This window comes from Tachyglossus aculeatus, chromosome 21 (genome assembly GCF_015852505.1).
Source record: "Tachyglossus aculeatus isolate mTacAcu1 chromosome 21, mTacAcu1.pri, whole genome shotgun sequence".
Classification (NCBI taxonomy): Eukaryota; Metazoa; Chordata; class Mammalia; order Monotremata; family Tachyglossidae; genus Tachyglossus; species Tachyglossus aculeatus.
Genome location: NC_052086.1, coordinates 24,446,688 through 24,469,487, shown reverse-complemented (window position 1 = coordinate 24,469,487; position 22,800 = coordinate 24,446,688). Strand labels below are relative to the sequence as shown.

Below are 22,800 nucleotides of genomic sequence, written 5' to 3'. Positions count from 1 at the left end.
GGGTTGGGGAGGAGGGGGAGAGGAAGAAGGGGCTCAGTGTGGGAAGGCCTCCTGGAGGAGGTGAGCTCTCAGTAGGGCTTTGAAGGGAGGGAGAGAGCTAGTTGTTGGGGATGCTGTTGTTGGGGGTGTTTGTTTTTGGGGGTGTTTGTTGTTGGGGCCTGGAGGGGGTCCGGGTTCGGGCGGCGCCCGGCTGAGGTCACTCACTCACTCACTCAGGCAATCATTCATTCAGTCGTATTTATTGAGCGCTTACTGCGTGTACTGTACTAAGCACTGTACTTAAGCGCTTGGGAAGTACAAGTCACTTAACTTCTCTGAGCCTCAGTTACCTCATCTGTAGAATGGGGATTACGACTGTGAGCCCCACGTGGGACAACCTGATCGCCTTGTATCCCCCCCAGCGCTTAGAACAGTGCTTTGCACATAGTAAGCGCTTAACAAATGCCATCATTATTATTATTATTATTATTATTATTATTATTATTATTATTATTATTACAAGTCGGCAACAGAGACGGTCCTTACCCATTGGAGGCCTTCCCAGACTGAGCCCCCTCCTTCCTCTCCCCCTCCTCCCCTTCCCCATCCCCCCTTACCTCCTTCCCCTCCTAACAGCACCTGTATATATGTTTGTTCGTATTTATTACTCTATTTATTTATTTTATTTGTACATATTTATTCTATTTATTTTATTTTGTTAATATGTTTGGTTTTGTTCTCTGTCTCCCCCTTCTAGACTGTGAGCCCGCTGTTGGGTAGGGACCGTCTCTATATGTTGCCGACTTGTACTTCCCAAGCGCTTAGTCCAGTGCTCTGCACACAGTAAGCGCTCAATCAGTACGATTGAATGAATGAATGAATGAACAACGGGCTCACAGTCTAGGAATACGATTGGGTGAATTCATTCATTCATTCAATCGTATTGATTGAGCGCTTACTGTGTGCAGAGCACTGGACTAAGCGCTTGGGAAGTCCAAGTCGGCAACAGAGATGGTCCCTAACCAACCACGGGCTCACAGTCTAGAAGGGGGAGACAGACGACAAAACCAAATAAGTAGACAGGTGTCAAAATCGTCAGAACAAATAGAATTAAAGCGCATTGATTGAGCGCTTACTGTGTGCGCAGCACTGGACTAAGTGCTTGGAAAGTACAGTCCGGCAACAGAGAGAGATGGTCCCTGCCCAACAACGGGCTCCCAGCCTAGAAGGGGCCTTCAATTCATTCATTCATTCATTCCATCCTCTTTGTTGGGCGCTTACTGTGTGCGGAGCACTGTGCTAAGCGCTTGGAAAGGACAATCCGGCAACAGAGCCGATCCCTACTCAACAACAGGCTCACAGTCCAGAAGGAGCCTTCAATTGATTCATTCATTCACTCGATCGTATTGATTGAGCGCTTACTGGGTGTGGAGCACTGTGCTAAGCGCTTGGAAAGGACAATCCGGCAACAGAGGCGGTCCCTACTCAACAACAGGCTCACAGTCCAGAAGGAGCCTGCAATTGATTCATTCATTCTCTCCATCGTATTGATTGAGCGCTTACTGTGTGCGGAGCGCTGTGCTAAGCGCTTGGAAAGGACAATCCGGCAACAGAGCCGGTCCCTGGGACTCAACAACAGGCCCACAGTCCAGAAGGAGCCTTCAATTGATTCATTCATTCTCTCCATCGTATTGATTGAGCACTTACTGTGTGTGGAGCGCTGTGCTAAGCGCTTGGAAAGGACAATCTGGCACTGTGCAAAGCGCTTGGAAAGGACAATCCAGCAACAGAGCCGGTCCCTACTCAACAACAGGCTCACAGTCTAGAAGGAGCCTTCAATTCACTCATTCATTCATTCCATCGTATTGATTGAGTGCTTACTGTGTGCGGAGCGCTGTGCTAAGCGCTAGGAAAGGACAATCTGGCAACAGAACCGGTCCCTACTCAACAACAGGCGCACAGTCTAGAAGGAGACTTCAATTCACTCATTCATTCATTCCATCGTATTCTATTTATTTTATTTTGTTAGTATCATCATCATCATCATCATCATCATCATCAATTGTATTTGTTGAGTGCTTACTATGTGCAGAGCACTGTACTAAGCGCTTGGGAAGTACAAATTGGCAACATATAGAGACAGTCCCTACCCAACAGTGGGCTCACAGTCTAAAAGGGGGAGACAGAGAACAAAACCAAACATACTAACAAAATAAAATAAATAGAATAGATATGTACAAATAAAATAAATAGAGTAAAAAAATATGTACAACCATATATACATATATACAGGTGCTGTGGGGAAGGGAAGGAGGTAAGATGGGGGGATGGAGAGGGGGACGAGGGGGAGAGGAAGGAAGGGGCTCAGTCTGGGAAGGCCTCCTGGAGGAGGTGAGCTCTCAGCAGGGCCTTGAAGGGAGGAAGAGAGCTAGCTTGGCGGAGGGGCAGAGGGAGGGCATTCCGGGCCCGGGGGATGACGTGGGCCGGGGGTCGACGGCGGGACAGGCGAGAACGAGGTACAGTGAGGAGATTAGCGGCGGAGGAGCGGAGGTTGCGGGCTGGGCAGTAGAAGGAGAGAAGGGAGGTGAGGTAGGAGGGGGCGAGGGGATGGATGGACAGCCTTGAAGCCCAGGGTGAGGAGTTTCTGCCTGATGCGCAGATTGACTGGTAGCCACTGGAGATTTTTGAGGAGGGGAGTAATATGCCCAGAGCGTTTCTGGACAAAGATAATCCGGGCAGCAGCATGAAGTATGGATTGAAGTGGAGAGAGACACGAGGATGGGAGATCAGAGAGAAGGCTGATGCAGTAGTCCAGACGGGATAGGATGAGAGCTTGAATGAGCAGGGTAGCGGTTGGGATGGAGAGGAAAGGGCGGATCTTGGCAATGATGCGGAGCTGAGACCGGCAGGTTTTGGTGACGGCTTGGATGTGAGGGGTGAATGAGAGAGCGGAGTCGAGGATGACACCAAGGTTGCGGGCTTGTGAGACGGGAAGGATGGTAGTGCCGTCAACAGAGATGGGAAAGTCAGGGAGAGGGCAGGGGTTTGAGGGAAGACAAGGAGTTCAGTCTTCGACATGTTGAGCTTTAGGTGGTGGGCAGACATCCAGATGGAGATGTCCTGAAGGCAGGAGGAGATGCGAGCCTGGAGGGAGGGGGAGAGAGCAGGGGCAGAGATGGAGATCTGGGTGTCATCAGCGTAGAGATGATAGTTGAAGCCGTGGGAGCGAATGAGGTCACCAAGGGAGTGAGTGTAGATAGAGAACAGAAGGGGACCAAGCACTTTGTCTCCCCCTTCTAGACTGTGAGCCCACTGTTGGGTAGGGACTGTCTCTAGATGTTGCCGACTTGTACTTCCCAAGCGCTTAGCACAGTGCTCCGCACACAGTAAGCGCTCAATAAATACGATTGATTGATTGATTGAGCGCTTACTGTGTGCGGAGCGCTGTGCTAAGCGCTTGGAAAGGACACTCCGGCAACAGAGACGGTCCCCGCCCCACCAGGGGCTCGCAGTGTAGAAGACGCCCCCGCCCCGCAGACTTGGTCCTCCGGGCAGTCGAGGGGCCGGCGGGAAAGGAGGGGGGGGGTCCTGGGGGGGAAGGGGGGGAGGGGGAGGAGAGGGGGGAGGGGGGCAGGAGGGGGGAGGGGGGGTCCGGGGGGGGAAGGAGGGGGTCCGGGGGGGGAGGAGGGGAATCCGGGGGGAGGAGGGGGCCCGGGGGGGAGGAGGGGAGTCGGGGGGGGGAGGAGGAGGTCCGGGGAGGAAGGGGCTCCAGGAGTAGGAGGGGGGTCCGGGGGGGGAGGAGGGGGTCGGGGGGGGAGGGGGCTCCAGGGGGAGAAGGGGGATCTGGGGGGAGGAGGGGGTCCGGGGCGGAGGGGGCTCCAGGGGGAGGAGGGGGACCCGGGGGAGGAGGGGGGGACGGGGGGAAGAGGGGTCCGGGGGAGTAGGGGGGACTGGGAGGAGGGGGGGACTTGGGGGGGAGGGGACCCCGGGGGAGGAGGGTGCGGGTCGGGGGGGGAGGGAAGGGGGCCCCGGGGGGGGACACCGGGAAGAGGGGTCCGGGGGGGAAGGAGGGGGCCCCGGGGGGCAGGAGGAGGCCCCGCCCGCCCCTTAGCCCCGGCCGCCCCTTAGCCCCCGAGGCCCTGCTGGCCGGCCGGCCCGCTCCTCCAGCCCGGCGCCCCTTCCCCGCACCCCCAAACCCGGCGCGCCCGGGACGGGGGAATCAGCCTGTCCCTCCTATTCACTGAGCCCTTACTGCTGTAATAGGAAGAAGGAGGATGTTGGGATTCGTTAAGCACTTGTTACGTGCCAAACGCTGGCTGGTCTAAGCGCTGGGGGAGACGCAGGGTGATCAGGTGGCCCCGCGTGGGACTCACACTTTTAATTCCCATTTCACAGATGAGGTCACTGAGGCACAGAGAAGTGAAGTGGCTCGCCCAGGGTCACACAGCAGACATGTGGCAGGGGCGGGATTGGAACCCACGACCTCTGACTCCCAAGCCTAGGCTCTTGCCACTAAGCCACGCTGCTTCTCCTAAGCGCTTGGGGGAGTTCAGTAGAACCATAAACGGGTACAGTCCCTGCCCACAACGAGCTATTCCATCCCCCCTTTCCTGTCTCCCCCCTTACCGTGTGCCTAGCACTGTACTAAGCACTCAGGAGAGTACAATATAACCATAAACTATTGATGCCTGTTTACTTGTTTTGATGTCTGTCTCCTCCCTTCTAGACTGTGAGCCTGTTGTTGGCAGGGATTGTCTGTCTCTGTTGCTGAATTGGACTTTCCAAATTCTTTGTCCGGTGCTCTGCACATAGTAAGCGCTCAATAAATGCGATTGAATGAATGAATGAATGAATGAATGAACAGACATTCCCTGCCCACAACGAGCTATTCCATCCCTCCTTCCCAGTTTCCCCCTTCTCCCCCCACCTCCCTGCTTCTTGAGCGCTTACTGTGTGCAGAGCACTCTAGTAAGCACCCAGGAGTGTACACTATAACCATAAACTATTGATGCCTGTTTACTTGTTTTGATGTCTGTCTACCCCCTTTAAGACTGTGAGCCTTTTGTTAGGCAGGGATTCATTCATTCATTCATTCAATCGTACTTATTGAGCGCTTACTGTGTGCAGCGCACTGTACTGAACACTTGGGAAGTACAAGTTGGCAACATATAGAGACGGTCCCTACCCAACCATGCTCTCACATCTCTCTTTGGTGCTGAATTGGACTTCCCAAGCGCTTAGTCCAGTGCTCTGCACACAGTAAGCGCTCATTAAATACGATTAAATGAATGGATGACCGGAGACATCCCAGCGCTTAGAACAGTGCCCCAGCGCATAGAACATCATCATCATCATCATCAATCGTATTTATTGAGCGCTTACTGTACTAAGTGCTTGGGAAGTACAAATTGGCAACATATGGAGACAGTCCCTACCCAACAGTGGGCTCACAGTCTAAAAGGGGGAGACAAAACCAAACATACTACAAAATAAAATAGAATAGATACGTACCAGTAAAATAAATAAATAAATAGAGTAATAAATATGTACAAACATATATACAGGTGCTGTGGGGAAGGGAAGGAGGTAAGATGGGGGGGATGGCACATAGTAAGCGCTTAACAAATGCCTTCATTGTGATTTCCCGCCCCCAATGAGCTATTCTGTCCCCCCGCAGGTCCGGCCCGACCCGGCCCGGGGGGAGCGTTAGCGGTCGCCGAGCGGCAGGATGCGGGCCCCTTTCGTTGTCCACGGGCTGCGAGTGCTGCGGGACCTGCTCGCCTTCGTGCTCCTCAGCTACACGCTGCTCATCGGGGCGCTGCTGCTGGCCGGCTGGACCACCTACTTGCTGCTGCCCAAGTGACATAAATTAAATAAATATTTAATTTATTTATACATATCTATTCTATTTATTTTATTTTGTTAGTATGTTTGGTTTCGTTCTCTGTCTCCCCCTTTTAGACTGTGAGCCCACTGTTGGGTAGGGACTGTCCCTATATGTTGCCGACTTGTACTTCCCAAGTGCTTAGTACAGTGCTCTGCACATAGTAAGCGCTCAATAAATACGATTGATGATGATGACAGCGCCCGCCCCAAGCCAGGCCAGGCCCGGCCAAGGTGGACCCTCCTCCCACCGCGTTTGGGGCCGGGAACCCGTCCGCCCTTCCTGCCCCGAACCCTTGAATCGAATTGGTCGTGGGTTCTACTCCCGCCTCCGCCGCTTCTCCGCTGTGTGACTTCGGGCAAGTCACTTCACTTCTCTGGGCCTCAGTTCCCTCATCTGTTAAAAGAGGACTGTGAGCCCCACATGGGACAACCTGATGACCTTGTATCTACCCCAGAGCTTAGAACAGTGCTTTGCACATAGCAAGCGCTTAATACATGCCATCATTATTATTATTATATGTTGCCAACTTGTACTTCCCAAGTGCTTAGTACAGTGCGCTGCACACAGTAAGCGCACGTAGGAAGCGTTTAACAGATACCATCGTTATTATTAATTGAAGGAATGAAAGCCACCAGAGTCTTGGACCCTGCTGGGAAAGGGTGGGAAAGGAGGGAGATGCAAGAGGAGCGGACGGTTGAATTGGTTAGTGGTTTCTGGAACTTCTGTAAATCACTCCAGACTCGAGGGCACGACAGCGATCTCATCGATTATAGAGACCAAGGCCTGGGGGAGCATGCCGGAATAATAATGATGACGATGGTGTTTGTTAAGCACGTACTATGTGCCAAGCAGAGGGAGGAGTCTAGAAACCTAAAGCCCCAAACTAAAGGAACAGTCCTCTCAACCCAGTCTTTGCTCCTGCCCCCCAGGTCAGCCTTTTACCATCTCAAGTTCCTCAGAATCTCCTCTCAGTCCATTTCCCTCCCCAACTCAGGAACTGCATCTCTCGTTCCCTGCTCCGGGGGATTAGGCTCTTCAGAGATGGTAGGATGGGCCCCCACCAGGAATGACTTTAGGACCCGTGGGACGAGAAGAAAGGGCAAGAAAATGACTGGTCTGGGTCACAGAAGGCATGGGAAGGAGGAAGGCGATGCTTAAAGTATATTTAATTACCAGTCCTCTCCCTTTCGTGATCCAATCTGTCAGTAAAGAATGTGGTTCTGGGAGATTTCACACTTAGTGTAATTCTAGAATTTATTAAAGTCGATGATATTTGTCTGATCTCTTGTTCCCTGTTCTGCTCCTAACTTGGATGGCTGGATAACCTTGGTGTCATCCTCGACTCCGCTATCTCATTCACCCCTCACATCCAAGCCGTCACCAAAACCTGCCGGTCTCAGCTCCGCAACACTTTCAAGATCTTCCTCTCCATCCAAAAAGCACATCCTCTCCAAGAAGCTTTCCCCAACTAAGCTCTCCATTCCTTGCCTCCCACTGCCTTCTGTGTCACCCCTGCACTTGAATCTGTTGTCTTTATTCACCCCACCCTCAGCTCCACGCACTGCACTTATGTACATATCCCTAATTTATTCTACTGGCTCTGCCACTTGTCTACTCTGTGACCATTTTTTACTCTATTTATTTATTTATTTATTTAATTTATTTCTACATATCTATTCTATTTTATTTTGTTAGTAGGTTTGGTTTTGTTCTCTGTCTCCCCCTTTTAGACTGTGAGCCCACTGTTGGGTAGGGACTGTCTCTGTATGTTGCCAATTTGTACTTCCCAAGCGCTTAGTACAGTGCTCTGCACATAGTAAGCGCTCAATAAATACGATTGATGATGATGATGATGATAATAGCTGTTTCCCCCAGAATCAGCTTGGCTTAGTGGAAAGATCCCCGGCTTGGAAGTCAGAGGTCGTGGGGTCTAATCTCAACTCCACCACTTGTCAGCTTTGTGACCTTGGGCAAGTCCCTTGACTTCTCTGTACCTCATCTGGAAAACGAGGATTAAGACTGTGAGCCCCACGTGGGACAACCTAATGACCTTGTATCTACCCCTGCTCTTAGAACAGTGCCTGGCACATAGAAAGCACTTAACAAATACCAACATTATTTTTACTATTATTAAGCTCGTGGTGGGCAGGGAACGTGTCGACCAACTCTATATGTAGTACTGTCCCAAGTGCTTAGTACAGTGCTCTGCACCCTGTAAGTGCTGAAGATATAATTGATTGATCGATTGACCACACCCAGGCTCAACCAGGTTCCCAAACGTGCCTTGGGGTTGAATGCAAAGCAATAAACCAAATTGCGTATCGTTTGACAAAGTTTGACAAAGTTTTACAAGGGTTTATGGCGGCCTGTAGATTCGGGTCTTTTCTTGGGGTTTCGGGGAGCCGGCGGGAGGAGCCGGCGGGAGGGGAGGGAGGGAAGCAAGCCGGGTCTATTTATTTTACTTGTACATATTTACTACTCTATTTTGTTAATGATGTGCATATAGCCGTAATTCTATTTGTTCTGACGATTTTGACACCTGTCTCCATGTTTTGTTTTGTTGTCCATCTCCCCCTTCCAGACTGTGAGCCCGTGGTTGGGTAGGGACCGTCTCTTTAGGTTGCAGACTTGTATTTCCCAAGCGCGTAGTCCAGTGCTCTGCACAAAGTAAGCGCTCAATAAATACGATTGAATGAATGAATGAATGAATGACTGAGGCCTTCCCAGACTGAGCCCCCTCCTTCCTCTCCCCCTCCTCCCCATCCCCCCCCGCCTTACCTCCTTCCCCTCCCCACCACACCTGTATATATGTATGTACATATTTATTACGCTATTTATTTTCCTTGTACATATTTATTCTATTTTGTTAATATGTTTTGTTGTCTGTCTCCGCCTTCTATTCATTCATTCAATTGTATTTATTGAGCGCTTACTGTGTGCAGAGCACTGTACTAAGCGCTGGGGAAGTCCAAGTTGGCAACATATAGACTGTGAGCCCGCTGTTGGGTAGGGACCGTCTCTATATGTTGCCAACTTGGACTTCCCAAGCGCTTAGTCCACTGCTCTGCACACAGTAAGCGCTCAATAAATACGATTGAATGAATGACCTCCTTCCCCTCCCCACAGCACCTGTATATATGTATATATGTTTGTACGTATTTATTACTCTATTTTATTTGTACATATTTATTCTATTTATTTTATTTTGTTAATATGTTTTGTTTTGTTGTCTGTCTCCCCCTTCTAGACTGTGAGCCCGTTGTTGGGTAGGGACCGTCTCTATATGTTGCCAACTTGTACTTCCCAAGCGCTCAGTCCAGTGCTCTGCACACAGTCAGCGCTCAATAAATACGATTGAATGAATGAATGAATGAGAAGCTCCGTTGTTCCACAGGCAACAAGGAGGCGGGGCTCTAGGACGCATGCGCGCTCCCGCGAGGGGCGGGGCTCTAGGCCGCGAGCAGCCAGGGGCGGGGCATGACGTCATCACGCACATCTGGGGGCGGGGCCTTCTCTCTTCATAAGGGCCCGCGCGGAGCCGACGTCACTTCCGGTGCGCGCTGCCGGCAGCCGCGGCTCAATGGCGGCTGTGAGGAACCGGGTCTTTCGGGGCGTCTGCGCCTTCTTGAGGTAGCGGGGCTCCGGGTGGGAATGGCCACCCTCAAGACAACACCCGGGCCCCCACCGTCCCCTCCTCCTCCCCTCGCGGGTTGTCCTCGGTCGTCCGGCCCGGGCGCTCGTCCTCTTCCCCCCTCCGCCGATCCGCACCCACACCCTGAGCGGCCATTGCTTTTCCGGACGCCACTCGGTGTTTCGCGGAGAAAGGGACCAGAGTGGACTTCATCCCCAGCCACTTTGCTCCTTCCACTTCCGACTTCCGCATTTGGGGGGGAGTGCGCATGCGCGGTGGGGGGAGGAAGGGGGAGTGCGCATGTGCGGTGGGGGGGAGAAGGGGGAGTGCGCATGCGCGCTAGGGGAAAGGTGGGGAGTGCGCATGCGCGGGGGGTGGAAAAGAGTGGGGAATGCGCGTGTGCGCGCTGGGGGGGGGGGGGGCGGTTGGGGAGTGCGCATGCGCGCACTGGGGTGCTACTAATGGCATTTATTAAGCGCTTATTTCATCATCATCATCATCAATCGTATTGGGCGCTTACTGTGTGCAGAGCACTGTACTAAGCGCTTGGGAAGTACAAGTTGGGAACATACAGAGACAGTCCCTACCCAACAGTGGGCTCACAGTCTAAAAGGGGCAAAGCACTGTTCTAAGCGCTGGGGAGGTCACAGGGTGATCAGGTTGTCCCACAGGGGGCTCACAGTCTTAATTCCCCTTTGACAGACGAGGGAACTGAGGCACAGAGAAGTGAAGTGACCAAGGTCACACAGCAGACATTGGGCGGAGCCGGGATTCGAACCCATGACCTCTGACTCCAAAGCCCGGGCTCTTTCCACTGAGCCTGGAATACTGTAGTAATAATGGCATTTGTTAAGGGCTTACTTTGTGCAAAGCACTGTTCTAAGCGCTGGGGGGATACAAGGTGAACAGGATGTCCCACGTGGGGCTCACAGTATTCCTCCCCATTTTACAGGTGAGGTGACTGAGGCACAGAGAAGCGACTTTCCCAAAGTCACACAGCTGACATTTGGTGGAGCTGGGATTTGAACCCATGACCTCTGACTCCTAAGCCCGTGCTCTTTCCACTGAGCCACGCTGCTTCTCTAATGGGGGAATGGGCTGGGGGGCGGCGGCCTTCTACCTCTCCGGGTTCCACCACTTGTCTGCTGTGTGTGACCTTAAACAAGTCGTTTCATTTCTCTGGGCCTCAGTTACCTCACCTGTAAAATGGGAAATGCGACTGTGAGCCCTATGCGAGACAGGGACTGTGTCCAACCCGATTTGCTTGTATCCACCCCAGTGTTTAATACAGTGCCTGGACATACTAGGTGCGTAACATTTGTCCCTTCATTCAATAGTATTTATTGAGCGCTTACTGTGTGCAGAGCACTATACTAAGCGCTTGGGAAGTACAAGTCGGCAACATATACTATTATTATTATTGCTATTATCACCTCTTTGTCCCACCCCCTCCTTCACCGCCCCCACCCCACACACAAAATCCGTTCGGGTCTCCGACATAATATCCCGTGACAGCCTCAGGGGTGGAGATGCTATCGATGGTGTCGGAGGATCAGGAAGGAGAAGTTGGAGAGGAGAAGAGAGTGGGCCTGTAGTTTGCAAGTTAAAGGGGCCCTAGAGAAGTCATAATAATAATAATGATAATGATAGCTTTTCTTAAGCGCTTACTATGTGCAAGGCACAGTTCTAAGTGCTGGGGAGGTTACAAGGTGATCAGGTTGTCCCACAGGGGGGCTCATAGTCTTAATCCCCATTTTACAGATGAGGTAATTGAGGCCCAGAGAAGTGAAGTGACTTGCCCAGTCACACAGCTGAAAATTGGCGGAGCCAGGATTTGAACCCATGACCTCTGATTCCAAAGCCCTTGCTCTTTCCACTGAGCCACGCTGCTTCTCTAAGTCATGAGGGCAAAGGAACACTGGCTATGTCCAGGAGGATGACAAAAGATGATTAGCAAAGTTGAACTGGACACTGGTCTGATCAGACTTCCTGTCCCCAACCTTGATACTCCAATCCAAGAAGGGAATTTTTAGCCACAGAATGGCCCCAGGCCTTTTCATAGCTGTGAAGTTCAGAAGTGGCTTCTGGTTCACCTTTTTTTTTTTTTTTTTTAATGGTATTAAGCACTTACTGTGTGCCTTGCACTGTTCTAAGCGCTGGGTTAGATACAAGCTAATCAGGTTAGGCACAGGCCATATCCCACACGGGGCTCACAATCTTAATCCCCATTTTACAGATGAGGTAACTGAGGCACAGAGAAGTTGACTTGCCCAGAGTCATACAGAGGAGAAGCAGCGTGGCTCAGTGGAAAGAACACAGGCTTGGGAGTCAGAGGTCATGGGTTCAAATCCCGGCTCCTCCAATTGTCAGCTATGTGACTTTGGGCAAGTCACTTCACTTCAATGTTCCTCAGTTTCCTCATCTGTAAAATGGGGATTAAGACTGTGAGTCCCACGTGGGACAACCTGATCACCTTATATCCTCCACAGCGCTTAGAACAGTGCTTTGCACACAGTAAGCGCTTAACAAATGCCATTATTATATAGTAGACAAGTGGTGGAGTTGGGATTAGAACCCAAGTCCTTCTGACTCCCGGTCTGGGCTCTATCCATTAGGCCACGCTGCTTCTCTTCACCTGGACCCATATTCCTGTACTAGTGTTATTTTCTCTGACTAATATATGTCTGCTGCCTATGCTGTTTCTTCCCAGGGGCAGCTAGCTGCATTAAGTAAAACTCTTCGCGAGTGCCTACCCAATAGGCAAGGTTTGAATGTAGAGGAGGGTCGAGAACTAATCAGATCTAGCACCGTTTGGGTGGGAAGAGGCCAGAAAACAACGCTTCACTTAGTAAAAATGCATTTAAAAAAAAAGTCTACAGATTGTTGATTTCATTAGGTTAACTTGGCTTCCACTATCTCCGATTTTTTCAGACAGCGAGGCCCAGTCGCCACTACCATTAAGAGATGCCGTTTCTCAGAATTAGCGAGGCCGTGGCCCAGAGCGGTGACAGTGGGCTTTGGCCTGACTCTATGTGCGGTTCCTATTGCACAGGTAACTACAGATGTTTTACTTCTGTTTTTGTTTTTACATATTAATCTGGATCATTGAAGTGTCACGATTGGCATTCCAGCAGTAGGCCTGGGATATATGGGAACTGCCTTTTCCACAAACCGGTTCCGTCTCTGTGGAAGCAGTGCCCAAGTCATCCATTCAATTTTTTTTTTTTTGACATAATAGGAGAATTAATTTAAAAACAAACATTTCTCAGAGGTGTCTTTAGGGTACTTTAGACCGATTCACTTTAGACTTCAGTTTTCCTCAGGCCAGTAGTTTTGGCTTTCTGTTGTGGGTGGGTGAAATCACTGAGCATTCTGGCACAGAACCAGGTGTGACCTGACTTCCTTAGAGTCAGCAGGCCCCTCTTGACCGCTGCTTGCATCAGCCAGTTCTTCCAAGCAGTTACACTATAAATAGCAAGGGGGAGGGTTGAATCAATTAGAATAGAAATCACACAGGAATTGCTTTCTTGGCTGTGTCAAGTGCAGTGCAACAGGTGTCCAGTTGAGAAGAGAAAATATATACTGTACTCAAGACTGCCTCATCCCCACAATCGTTGATATTTAGTGGTTGGCTGTGTTCCTTCCCTCTTAAGGTGGTGATCTGAGAGACTGACCTTTCTCTCAATCAATCAATCAATCAATCAATCATATTTATTGAGCGCTTACTGTGTGCAGAGCACTGTACTAAGTGCTTGGGAAGTACAAGTTGGCAACATATAGAGACGGTCCCTACCCAACAGTGGGCTCACAGTCTAGAAGACTCTCGCCCCTCCACTGCTGTTGTTTGGGTCGGGGTTTGCTTCCATCTGCTTTCTTTTGTACTTTCTTTCCACCCAAAATCCTTCTCATCTCTTCGTTACCCTTTCTTCTCTGGGTCGGTCAAGCTTCCCAAAGGTGACCAGTCCACAAGATTAGCTTTTTATTTCTTTACCCATTCTGTGAATGTGTTTGTCCCATCTTAAGGGCTTGTAGATGTAAAGCTCCCTCCCCTCAAATTGCTTTTTCAGCATGAGATGGATCATGTCTGAGGCAGCACAGGACAAGGTGCATTTTGGGAAACGATGGAATTGTTTTTCTCCAGAAAAATCTCCTTTTCCCACCTGAACCTGCATGTGGTCCATCTGACTTTTAAGTCCCGGGATAAATGTTTCTAGAATTGTAGAGCATCAGTCCTGCCACAGAGTTCAGTCTGGGTAACTTAACATCGGCACCACTGCCTAATGGGCCGAAAGCATTTTGGGCTTTTACAGTCCCAAGTCCCTTTCCCCTCCTCCTCCTCATTGCTGTCTCATGGAGTCTCCTAGCAGGAAGGTGCTGAGCTCCCAGCCCACGTGGTAGCAATGCCTGGGCGTGCAGTCTTGACACCAGAAGCCAGGATCTGCGTGGGTTACAACAAAGGGCTTTGGAGAGGTAGTATTGCCTAGTGTACAGAGGTTGGGGCGGGGAGTCCGGAAACCCAGTTTCGTTCATTCAGTCATATTTATTGAGCGCTTACTATATGCAGAGCATTGTACCAGGCGCTTGGGAAAGTACAGTACAGCAATAAACAGTGATATTCCCTGCCCACAGCAATCTTACAGTCTAGAGGGTTGTTGTAGTCCTAACTGCACCACTGGCCTGTAGATTGACCTCGGCTAAGTCACTTTGCCGCTCTGGGCCTCAGTTTCCCCCTCTGTTAAAATCCCTCCCTATCCTTTAGATTATGAGCCCTATGTGGGATGGGGACTGTGTCTCATCTGATCATTGTGTCCCTAGCACAATCACGGCACGTAGTACGTGCTTGATAAAATACCACAGTAATCGGTTTGTGTGTGTGTGTGTGTTTGTGTGGAGACCTGAAACATTTCAAAACAATTTAGTGTTTTTCAGTCTGGTTGGATTGGAAATGAAGTAGGAAACAGACATGCTTGAGATTTCAGTCATTGGCGTTTATTGAGCACTTATTGTGTGCTAGAGATCTTATACTGTAGCAGGAGAGACAGATGTTAAACTAAATTACAGATAGGGGAAGCAGCCGGTGTAAGGATATGTACAAAAGTTCTAAGAGGCTGGGGGTGGGATGACTAACAAAGTGCATTAAGGGGTACAGGCCCAAGGGCATAAGTGATGCAGAAGGGAGGCCAAATAGGGATCTTTCGGAAATGAGCTTTCGCTTTGTCTGGAACACACTCAGGAAGTGTGTCCATGAGTTTATAATCTGTTAACTTCATTTAGAGAAGTAATTGGAGGGGGAGGGTGGTGGTGGTTTGACTTCTTGTTGGATAGAAAGGGGAATTGAAAAACTTCTCATAAAATGCCTGCCAGAAATGTCGAGTGCTTTTAAAATGTGGGCCAAGTTGGAGAAGTAGAGCACTTCAATCAATTAACCAATCAATAGTATTTATTGAGTGCTTACCGTGTGCCGAGCACTATACCAAGCACTTGGAAGAGTGCAGTCCAATAGAGTTGGCAGACACAATCCCGGCCCTCCAGCAGAGTATAAGGAAATGGTACTTTCCTTATACTAAAAGTGCAGGGAATCTGGGGGTGGGGTGAAAATCAAAGTGCTTAAGGGGAACAGACCTAAGTGCATAGATGGCACAGAAGAGAGGGTGAATAGGACGGGGAAATGAGAGGTTAGTTAGAGAAGAAATGATTTTAGTTGGGCTTCGAAGATGGAGAGGTGGTGGTCAGTGGATTTGAGAAGGGAGGGAGTGCCAGGCCGAAGCGAAGGCATTGTGACCTTAGGGGCCAAATTGCTTATATGAATTTCATTCTTAGCTCCATGAATCATTAATATTTAGTAACCACCTCTGGGGTGCAGATCACTATACTAGGCACTTGGAGGAAGGTACAGTAAAAGTAGTAGACATGATGCCTGTCCTCAAGGAACTTCACAATCTGTTCCACCATTTTCTGGGGTACAAATTGATAACCTTTTGTAGTTTTAAGGTGATGGGTAAGGTGGTAAATAAAAGGACTCTTGTGTGTTCCAGAAATTTGAACCCCATTCTCTTAGTAATGAAGCTCTGACGAGGAGGGCCGTTTCTCTGGTAACAGACAGCACATCCATCTTGCTCTCCCAAACCACGTATGCATTGATTGAAGCAATTACAGAGTACACAAAGGTAAGTTGACTCTGCTTAGGTCTATATGGGAGGGATCTACCGTATCAGGGCTGGAAGCAGAATGTGGATAATTGAAATAAACCAAAGCCTCTTGAGTCGTTTCCATGCTGAGAGAAGCAGCGTGACTCAGTGGGAAGAGCCCGGGCTTTGGAGTCAGAGGTCATGGGTTTGAATCCTGGCTCCGCCACTTGTCAGCTGAGTGACCTGGGGCAAGTCACTTCACTTCTCTGGCCTCAATTCCCTCATCTGTAAAATGGGGATGAAAACTGTGAGCCCCACGTGGGACAACCTGATCACCTTGTATCTCCCCCAGCGCTTAGAACAATACTTGGCACATAGTAAGCGCTTAACAAATACCAACATTATTATTATTATTATTATTATTTCCTCACCCAACTTCTAAACAGAGGCTCTAAGTACCAAGCTGACTCCCCTGGCTTTCCCATCCTTTATTGCAGAGGTATCCAGTGGGCCGCCATCATTCTCGGGGTATTTCAGAGCGCGGTAGCCTACCCAGCCCACACTGGAGAAGGGCTGGGAGGTTTAGGAACAAGTGAGGAGAGCCTGGCACAGTACCCAGAGGGTCAAGGCACAACGGGAGCCCATTTCCCTGGGCACTTGTTTTGCTCTCTGCTGAGCAGCGTGGCACAGTGGGAGTTAGAAGGCCGCCACTTCTCTGCACCTCAGTTACCTCATCTGTAAAATGGGGATCGACACTGTAAGCCCCAGTGCTTAGTACAGTGCCTGGCACACAGCAAGTGCTTAACAAATACCATGATTATTATTATCATTATCATAGTGCTTCCGAATCTATCTGGTTGTGTGGGGGAAGGGTTTGTGATCGGGCAATGGGGAGATACTAAAGGGTAAGCCTTGAGGCAGGGAAAACTGCTTCCTAAAAGCCCGTGGGGAACGTTTTGCTCTCTTGGGGTCCTAACAAGCAGTGCGAAATGGCTAGAAGGTAGGCAGCAAGAAAAGCAGGCCTGGATAATCAAAAATTTAACTTCTGGCCTGTAGGAAGGATTATCACCTGCTTGAAAGTGTATTTTTGCGGGACTTTCCCTGGAGTTGTACACAGTCTTCTGTTACGTTCTTTGCAGGCAGTATACACGTTGGCGTCTCTGTACCGAAAGTACACAAGTCTCCTTGGGAAAATGAGCTCACAGGAAGAAGATGCCGTGTGGCAAGTAATCATAGGAGCAAGAGTTGAGGTAAGAAGAATTAACTCTTGCACACAGTAAGCGCTCAATAAATACGATTGAATGAATGAGTGAATCACTGTTATTCTGTGAAGGCAAAGGAATAATTGCATCGAATCATCGAAGTGATGGCCTTCATTTGACATTCTCTCTACAACGTCATTGCTTAGAATTTCTGCTTTGACCCTCAGGTTTTCAGTCTTTTAATCTCGTTGTCAAACTTGCAGGTGACCGCAAGGCAAGAGGAATTCTTAAAGCTGGAAAGCAGCTGGATGACCGCGGTCAGTCTCTCGGAGATGGCAGCCGAGGCCGCGTTCCAGACAGGTACGTCGGTGGGTGCTGACAGATCCGCTTGTCATATGGCTGAACTCCAGTGATGAGATTCCCTTCCCTTGTCCTACTAGTCGAGGCTCATTTCCCTACCCCTTCAGATGTCACTGAGCTCGAGGCCTGGCACGGAGGAGATTGGTATGTCAGTCGGTGTTCAGTAACTGGAGCGACTGGGCCATATAGATGGGGTGGGCCCCGCCGGATGGAAGTTCTGCCCTGAAATCTCCTCACCACTTCCACCAACCTGGCACTCTCATCTCCCGGTCCCCCAGTGGGATGCCAGAAAGCTCTCGGGCCCGTAACGCGGGCGACGTGGTGAGCAGGGTGGTGGGGAGCTGCTCCTATGCAGGACAACAGAAAGTGGGCAGGAGTAGGCCCGAGGCCCTGGCACCTCTGTACCCTTTTCGCCTCCTGTTGTTGTCATCGTCGTTTCCTCTGTGGCGGCAGCTCTCCAGAGTCCCATTAGGTGGGGGTGAGCGGGGCAGAGTCTCTCTAGGGAGTTGAAAGAATGGAAATTCCCCTCCTGCTAACACTGTTACTGCATCTCCACCCTGCTCCGTATGTAGTGCTCTGTCCACTTCCATAGGGCAGCAGGAGGAAAGAGCAGCTAGGTGGGCTTGGGTCTCTGACTGTACTTGTGGTGGCTCGGGCATCCTGCTTGGCTCCACCTTAGGGGGGTGGCCCTGTTAAGACCAGGGCAATGTTAAATCAGATTTAAACTGCAGCCCGCAGGGAACGCCTTGGTAGAATGCTTTTCTTAGCAAGCTATTCTGAAGCAATTTTCACTTAAGAGCAGTAATAACGGTATTGTGGTATTTGTTAAGCGCTTACTACGTGCCAAGCACTCTGGTAGATACAAGATAATCAGGACCCACATGGGGCTCACAGTGTAAGCAGGAAATGGCACAGGTATCTCATTTTGCAGATGGGGCACAGAGAAGTTAAGTGACTTGCTCACGGTCACCCAGCAGAGAAGGGGCTAGTGAAAAGAGAATGGGTTTGGGAGTCAGAGGATCTGGGTTCTAATTCCAACTCCACCACGTATGCTGGGCAACCTTGAGCTTAACTGCTCTGTGCCTGTTACTTCATCTGTAACATGGGAATTGACTGGGAGCCCTAGACGGGACATGAACTGTGTCCAAATTGATTATTTTGTATCTACATCAGAGCTTAGTACGGTGCCTGGCACCCAGTTTAATAAGTACCTTTCAAAATAATAAAGTGTTGGAGCTGGGATTAGAAGCCAGGCCCTCTGATTCCCAGGCCTGTGCTCTTTCCACTAGGCCATGCTCCTTTCGTAGGTCACACTTACATGTTGAAGTATTTGGTTGTCATGAATGGGATAAGAAGTTTGAATTGGTGGAGAAAAGTAATGTCATAATGGCATTTAGAGGATGGGTTAAGAGTTCAAATGAGTCTGCAGAATAGGCTGTTTCTCAGGGCAAGTAAACCTGGTTTTGAAAAAAAACTTGCAAAATTTGCTTCAGTTCCTATCTACCAGTGGGGGTTTTGTTTTTGTTCTTTCTGTGGGGTCTTGGCATGGAAGGATGGAAACGCTTTAGGATGAGGGTAGGCAGGCAGCATTGGTATCTCCAGAGCCACAGGCTCTGCTGTGATTCCGCAAGGGCCCGGGGTGGACACGGCTGGACCTTGACCCATCTCCCCTCCGCGCAGTCTCTCCAGCCCCCTCCGTGCACTCCAAACCTCCTGGGCCAGGAGGGAGCAACAAGCACTACTTTTATTCCTTTTATTCCTTTTTATTACTTTATTCCTTTTAGCCCCTTTTATTCCCTCCCATCTCAGGCCCCTGCGAGAGCTACACTGGTATCCAGGCTGAGGTCACCCCTGGCTGCAGGGAGACAAGGCTGGGGGCTGTAGCACTCTGACAGACAGGGACCTGTGCTGCTGCTGCTTGGGGTAACCCTGCCTGGCCCTTTTATATTCAGTTTGGGGAAGATTGGCCATATAAACTTTTCCCCCGATACCTTCCTTTCCAAAGTGGGGAGGAGCAAGAGAGAGAAGAAGTAAGAGTTGTTGCTATTTTGACATAGCTTCTTGTGGGCAGGAAAAGTGTCTACCAACTGTTGCCTTGTCCTTTCCCAAGCACTTGTGCTCTGCACCCACTAAACGCTCGAATACCATTGATTGATTGACTTAATAGGAGATGTAGTGGGGGAAAGCAGGTGCTAGGAGAAGCTATTCCCCTAGCACCTGAGGCAGGTGAGCAAAGGGGCCTTCTCTCTCTCTCTCTCTCTCTCTCTCTCTCACCTCTAGATGTAAAATGCCTCAGCAAAACTACTTTTGGCCAGGCTCTTCCCAGCCCGTGACTTGCACTGCCTGTCATCACTGCTGCTCAATCAGTCAGTGGTATTTATTGAGCACTTACTGTGTGCAGAGCACTCTTTCATGCGCTTGGGAGAATACAGTATTACAGAGTTGGTAGGCACATTCCCTGCCCACGAGGAGGTTTCGGGGCTGGAGGGGGAGACAGATCGACTTGTACTTCCCAAGCACTTAGTACAGCGCTCTGCACACAGTAAGCGCTCAGTAAATACAATTGAATGAATGAATATTGATATCAATAAATACAGTAGGACTATGTTGGAAAATTAGGTCTTTTAAGCTCCACTTTACGTGCAGGTGCGGATCAGGCGTCTGTGACGGCTCGCAGTCACGTTCAGGTGGTGAAGACTCAGGTGCAGGAGGTGCGCCAGCTCTCCCAGAAGGCAGAGACCAAGTTGGCCGAGGCACAGACAGAAGAACTCCGCTCTCGGAGACCTGAGGAGACGCCAGAGCCACCAAGCAGCCGTAGACCCTCCCCGCTCCTGGAGCACGAACAGGAGGCTTATATGCGGGAAGATTGAGGGGGCAGCGGCATCCCCCCCCACCCCGTATGTTAATTCCCAGAAGCCAGCGTGGTTGAAAGCCAGCTGGAGCGAGCAGTGTTGGAATTCACTTGCTACTTTCCTTAAGGTAGGAAGATGTGAGGTAGCGGGTCCTGATGCTGAAGAAGAACATAGACTATGCAGATTAAGCCCCTCTTCAGAAGAGGTCAGGCTCGGGCCACCGAAGGCCAGGGCTAAGTCTTGAATCATTGATTTCCATCTCACCGGTCAGTCCACAAACGTGTGCACAGGCCCCTTCAGCCCCGGTCGGCACTGAACAGACACGGGGCAGGTTTGGGCCCAGTGCCTGACCCGTAGTCTGGAGGAAAGAGCTGGTGCTAACCATTTTCCTGCCCCTTTCTGAGCTTTACAGAGGTGACTCACCTAGCATTTTCCTTCATTTCTAGGAAGTGGGCTTTAAACTTCTGAAATGTACAGCGTGAGGTTTTAAAAAAAATACATGGTGATACCTTCCTTGTAACTGTTTCCTGAACACTTAAGAGGAGATACCGGCCCTAATGCTGAATGCCCAAGCTGCTCTGTGGGTGGGCAAGAAGGAGGGGAAAAGAATGGAAATAGAAAGGGTAGATAAGAAAAATGCTGCAGCGTTTGGCTATTTACAGTTGGGTACAATCACACTTACCCTGTTTCCTTCCTTTTCAGTAATAATCCCTTTACTTTTCCAAACTGGAAAATATCTTTGTACTTTAAAAAATATATATAGTCTTCAGTCATTACCAACAAATCTTTAGGTGAATAACCTGCAGCCATTAGCTAAATTTTTTTGTCTTGCCATTTTACCTAGGCTGTTCAGGCCTCCCATGTTTTTGTTGGGATGAATAGACAAGGCCAGAAAATACGATACCTGAAGTCGGTAGACGAAAGTAGTGAATCCAACCGAGCTGAAACAGTTCTGAGCTGAGTCCGGGAGATGCAGCTTGGTTTCATCTGCTTCCGGGGAGAGGCTTTAGAAGGTATTTCTAGGAGCTTTTCTTGCTGAGGAGATCCTAAAGGTCCGAGTCCTTCCCCCTGAGGCACCGTCCCACGCTAATCGCGTGACCCAGTTCGCAGTTAAGCCCACTGGGTCTTTAGCATCGAAGGGGTCTCCTCTACACCCACTGGTCTCCTCCCCACCCTTTCAACAAGTGCGGGTCTGAGGGTTTTGTTAGCCTGTGGGACTACAGCTTTGGCCAGAACAATCGCATCGGGTCAAAAGCCGAAAGAAAGGAGAAAACCTAACTTCCAGTCCTTGGTTTCTCCGTCAGCCTGCGGCCGTCCCGGGGGAGGACGGCGGCACACTTTAACCCCCCATCCCTCACCAGAGCCCACATGGTCCACATTTCCAGGGGACTGAGGCGGTGCACGAGCAACAGGCCCCTGTACAGGCACGGGTCCCGGGGGTCCAAGGGCCGCCGGATCCCAAACGTTTTGAATCCCGGGTGGTGGGTTGGGTTCACGCCCAGCTTGAGCAGGCACATCCCCACAAAGACGTCATCGATGGGGAACAGCTCGGCCTCCTCCATCACCCCCCTCAGCCGCCGCGCCGTGGTCTGGGAGAGCACGTAGCCACCCCCTCCCGCGTAGCGGGGGTAGTAGCGGGCTTTGTACATGGACAGGGGGATGAAGTACTTGACCCGGGAGTTCCGGATGGGCAGAGCCCGGCTGATGACGTCCCCGACAAAGAGGTCCTCCTTGGGGTCCTTCCCCTCTAAGAACTCTAGCACGTTGGGCACGTTAATAAAGACGTCGTCATCCCCCTTGAGCACAAAACGGGCGTGAGGGCAGGCGGCTGCCAGCCAGCGCTGGAAGTGCAGCTCTTTCAGGGTCAGGTTGAAGAAGTCTTCGGCAAAGTCCCACTGCAGGATGTCATCGAACTCCTGGCTCTCATAGGCCAACAGCTGGGGTGGCGGCGTGGCACCCCCCAACCCCAACAGAAACACCAGCTTCAGGGGCTGGGGGCGGCCCCCGACACCCACCCGGCCCCAGGTGTTGCGGATGGCCGTCCGCTGGTCCACGTGGGCGGGCTGCGACTTGATGGCCAGCAGCAGGAAGGTGTCTGCGGGGCAGCTCTTGGGCTCCAGCAAAATGGAGAAGTGGCGGCAGTGCTTGTAGGCCAGGAAAAGACGGTGGCGGGGCGGCAGGCCCCCATACCCACTCGCCGCCAACTGGTTGGAGGGGCACCGGATGGGCCGGGACGCCGTGGTGACCCGGGACGGGGGCTGGGGCGCGGACCTGCTCTCCCCTCTTAGGGCCAGAGGGGATGTGCCCAGGCTGGGGCTCTTTCTCAGGAAGAGGAGGCAGCCGAGCAGCAAGACCAGCAGGACGTACAGGGCGAGCCAGGGCAGGCGGCGACGCATCTCGACTCCTGGATCAACTGCTGAACCTAAAGAGAAAAGAGGATTTATTCAGAGAGGGAGCTCCTCCCCTCCCTGCTCAGGGAAATGTGCTCCGGAGCTCATCGCCTTCACCGGGTCCTCGGGAGGAGGGATAATAATAATAATAATGGCATTTATTAAGCGCTTACTATGTGCAAAGCACTGTTCTAAGCGCTGGAGAGGTTACAAGGTGATCAGGTTGTCCCACAGGGGGCTCACAATCTTAACCCCCATTTTACAGATGAGGGAATTGAGGCACAGAGAAGTTGTGACTTGCCCAAGGTTACACAGCTGACAATTGGCGGAGCTGGGATTTGAACCCGTGACCTCTGACTCCAAAGCCCTTG

General features: G+C 50.7%; 2 protein-coding genes across 2 annotated transcripts; one reads left to right on the top strand and one right to left on the bottom strand.

Annotated features, from left to right (window-relative positions):
- Positions 1-5,707: 5,707 nt before the first annotated feature.
- DIABLO (diablo IAP-binding mitochondrial protein) lies at positions 5,708-20,556 on the top strand. The gene is made up of 7 exons (XM_038762736.1): positions 5,708-5,838; positions 9,437-9,496; positions 12,429-12,549; positions 15,533-15,664; positions 16,765-16,875; positions 17,091-17,187; positions 19,834-20,556. The coding sequence occupies exons 1-7, from the start codon at positions 5,708-5,710 to the stop codon at positions 20,055-20,057; spliced, it is 876 nt and encodes a 291-aa protein (XP_038618664.1). The 3' UTR covers positions 20,058-20,556.
- On the bottom strand, positions 20,307-22,435 carry B3GNT4 (UDP-GlcNAc:betaGal beta-1,3-N-acetylglucosaminyltransferase 4). Its single transcript, XM_038762735.1, has 3 exons — positions 21,319-22,435; positions 20,944-21,026; positions 20,307-20,351 (listed from the first exon to the last, which is right to left on the bottom strand). Exons 1-3 carry the CDS (start codon positions 22,433-22,435, stop codon positions 20,307-20,309), a joined length of 1,245 nt encoding a protein of 414 aa, XP_038618663.1.
- Positions 22,436-22,800: the final 365 nt, after the last annotated feature.

Coding starts and splice junctions, on each gene's coding strand:
- B3GNT4 (XM_038762735.1), bottom strand. CDS start 22,435: ATGCGTCGCCGCCTGCCCTGGCTCGCCCTGTACGTCCTGCTGGTCTTG. Junction 21,027..21,318: donor GGAGAAACCAAGGACTGGAA/GTTAGGTTTTCT, acceptor CCCCGGAAGCAG/ATGAAACCAAGCTGCATCTC. Junction 20,352..20,943: donor CTTTCGTCTACCGACTTCAG/GTATCGTATTTT, acceptor GTGTCTGTTCAG/TGCCGACCGGGGCTGAAGGG.
- DIABLO (XM_038762736.1), top strand. CDS start 5,708: ATGCGGGCCCCTTTCGTTGTCCACGGGCTGCGAGTGCTGCGGGACCTG. Junction 15,665..16,764: donor CAATTACAGAGTACACAAAG/GTAAGTTGACTC, acceptor CGTTCTTTGCAG/GCAGTATACACGTTGGCGTC. Junction 17,188..19,833: donor CGAGGCCGCGTTCCAGACAG/GTACGTCGGTGG, acceptor CTTTACGTGCAG/GTGCGGATCAGGCGTCTGTG.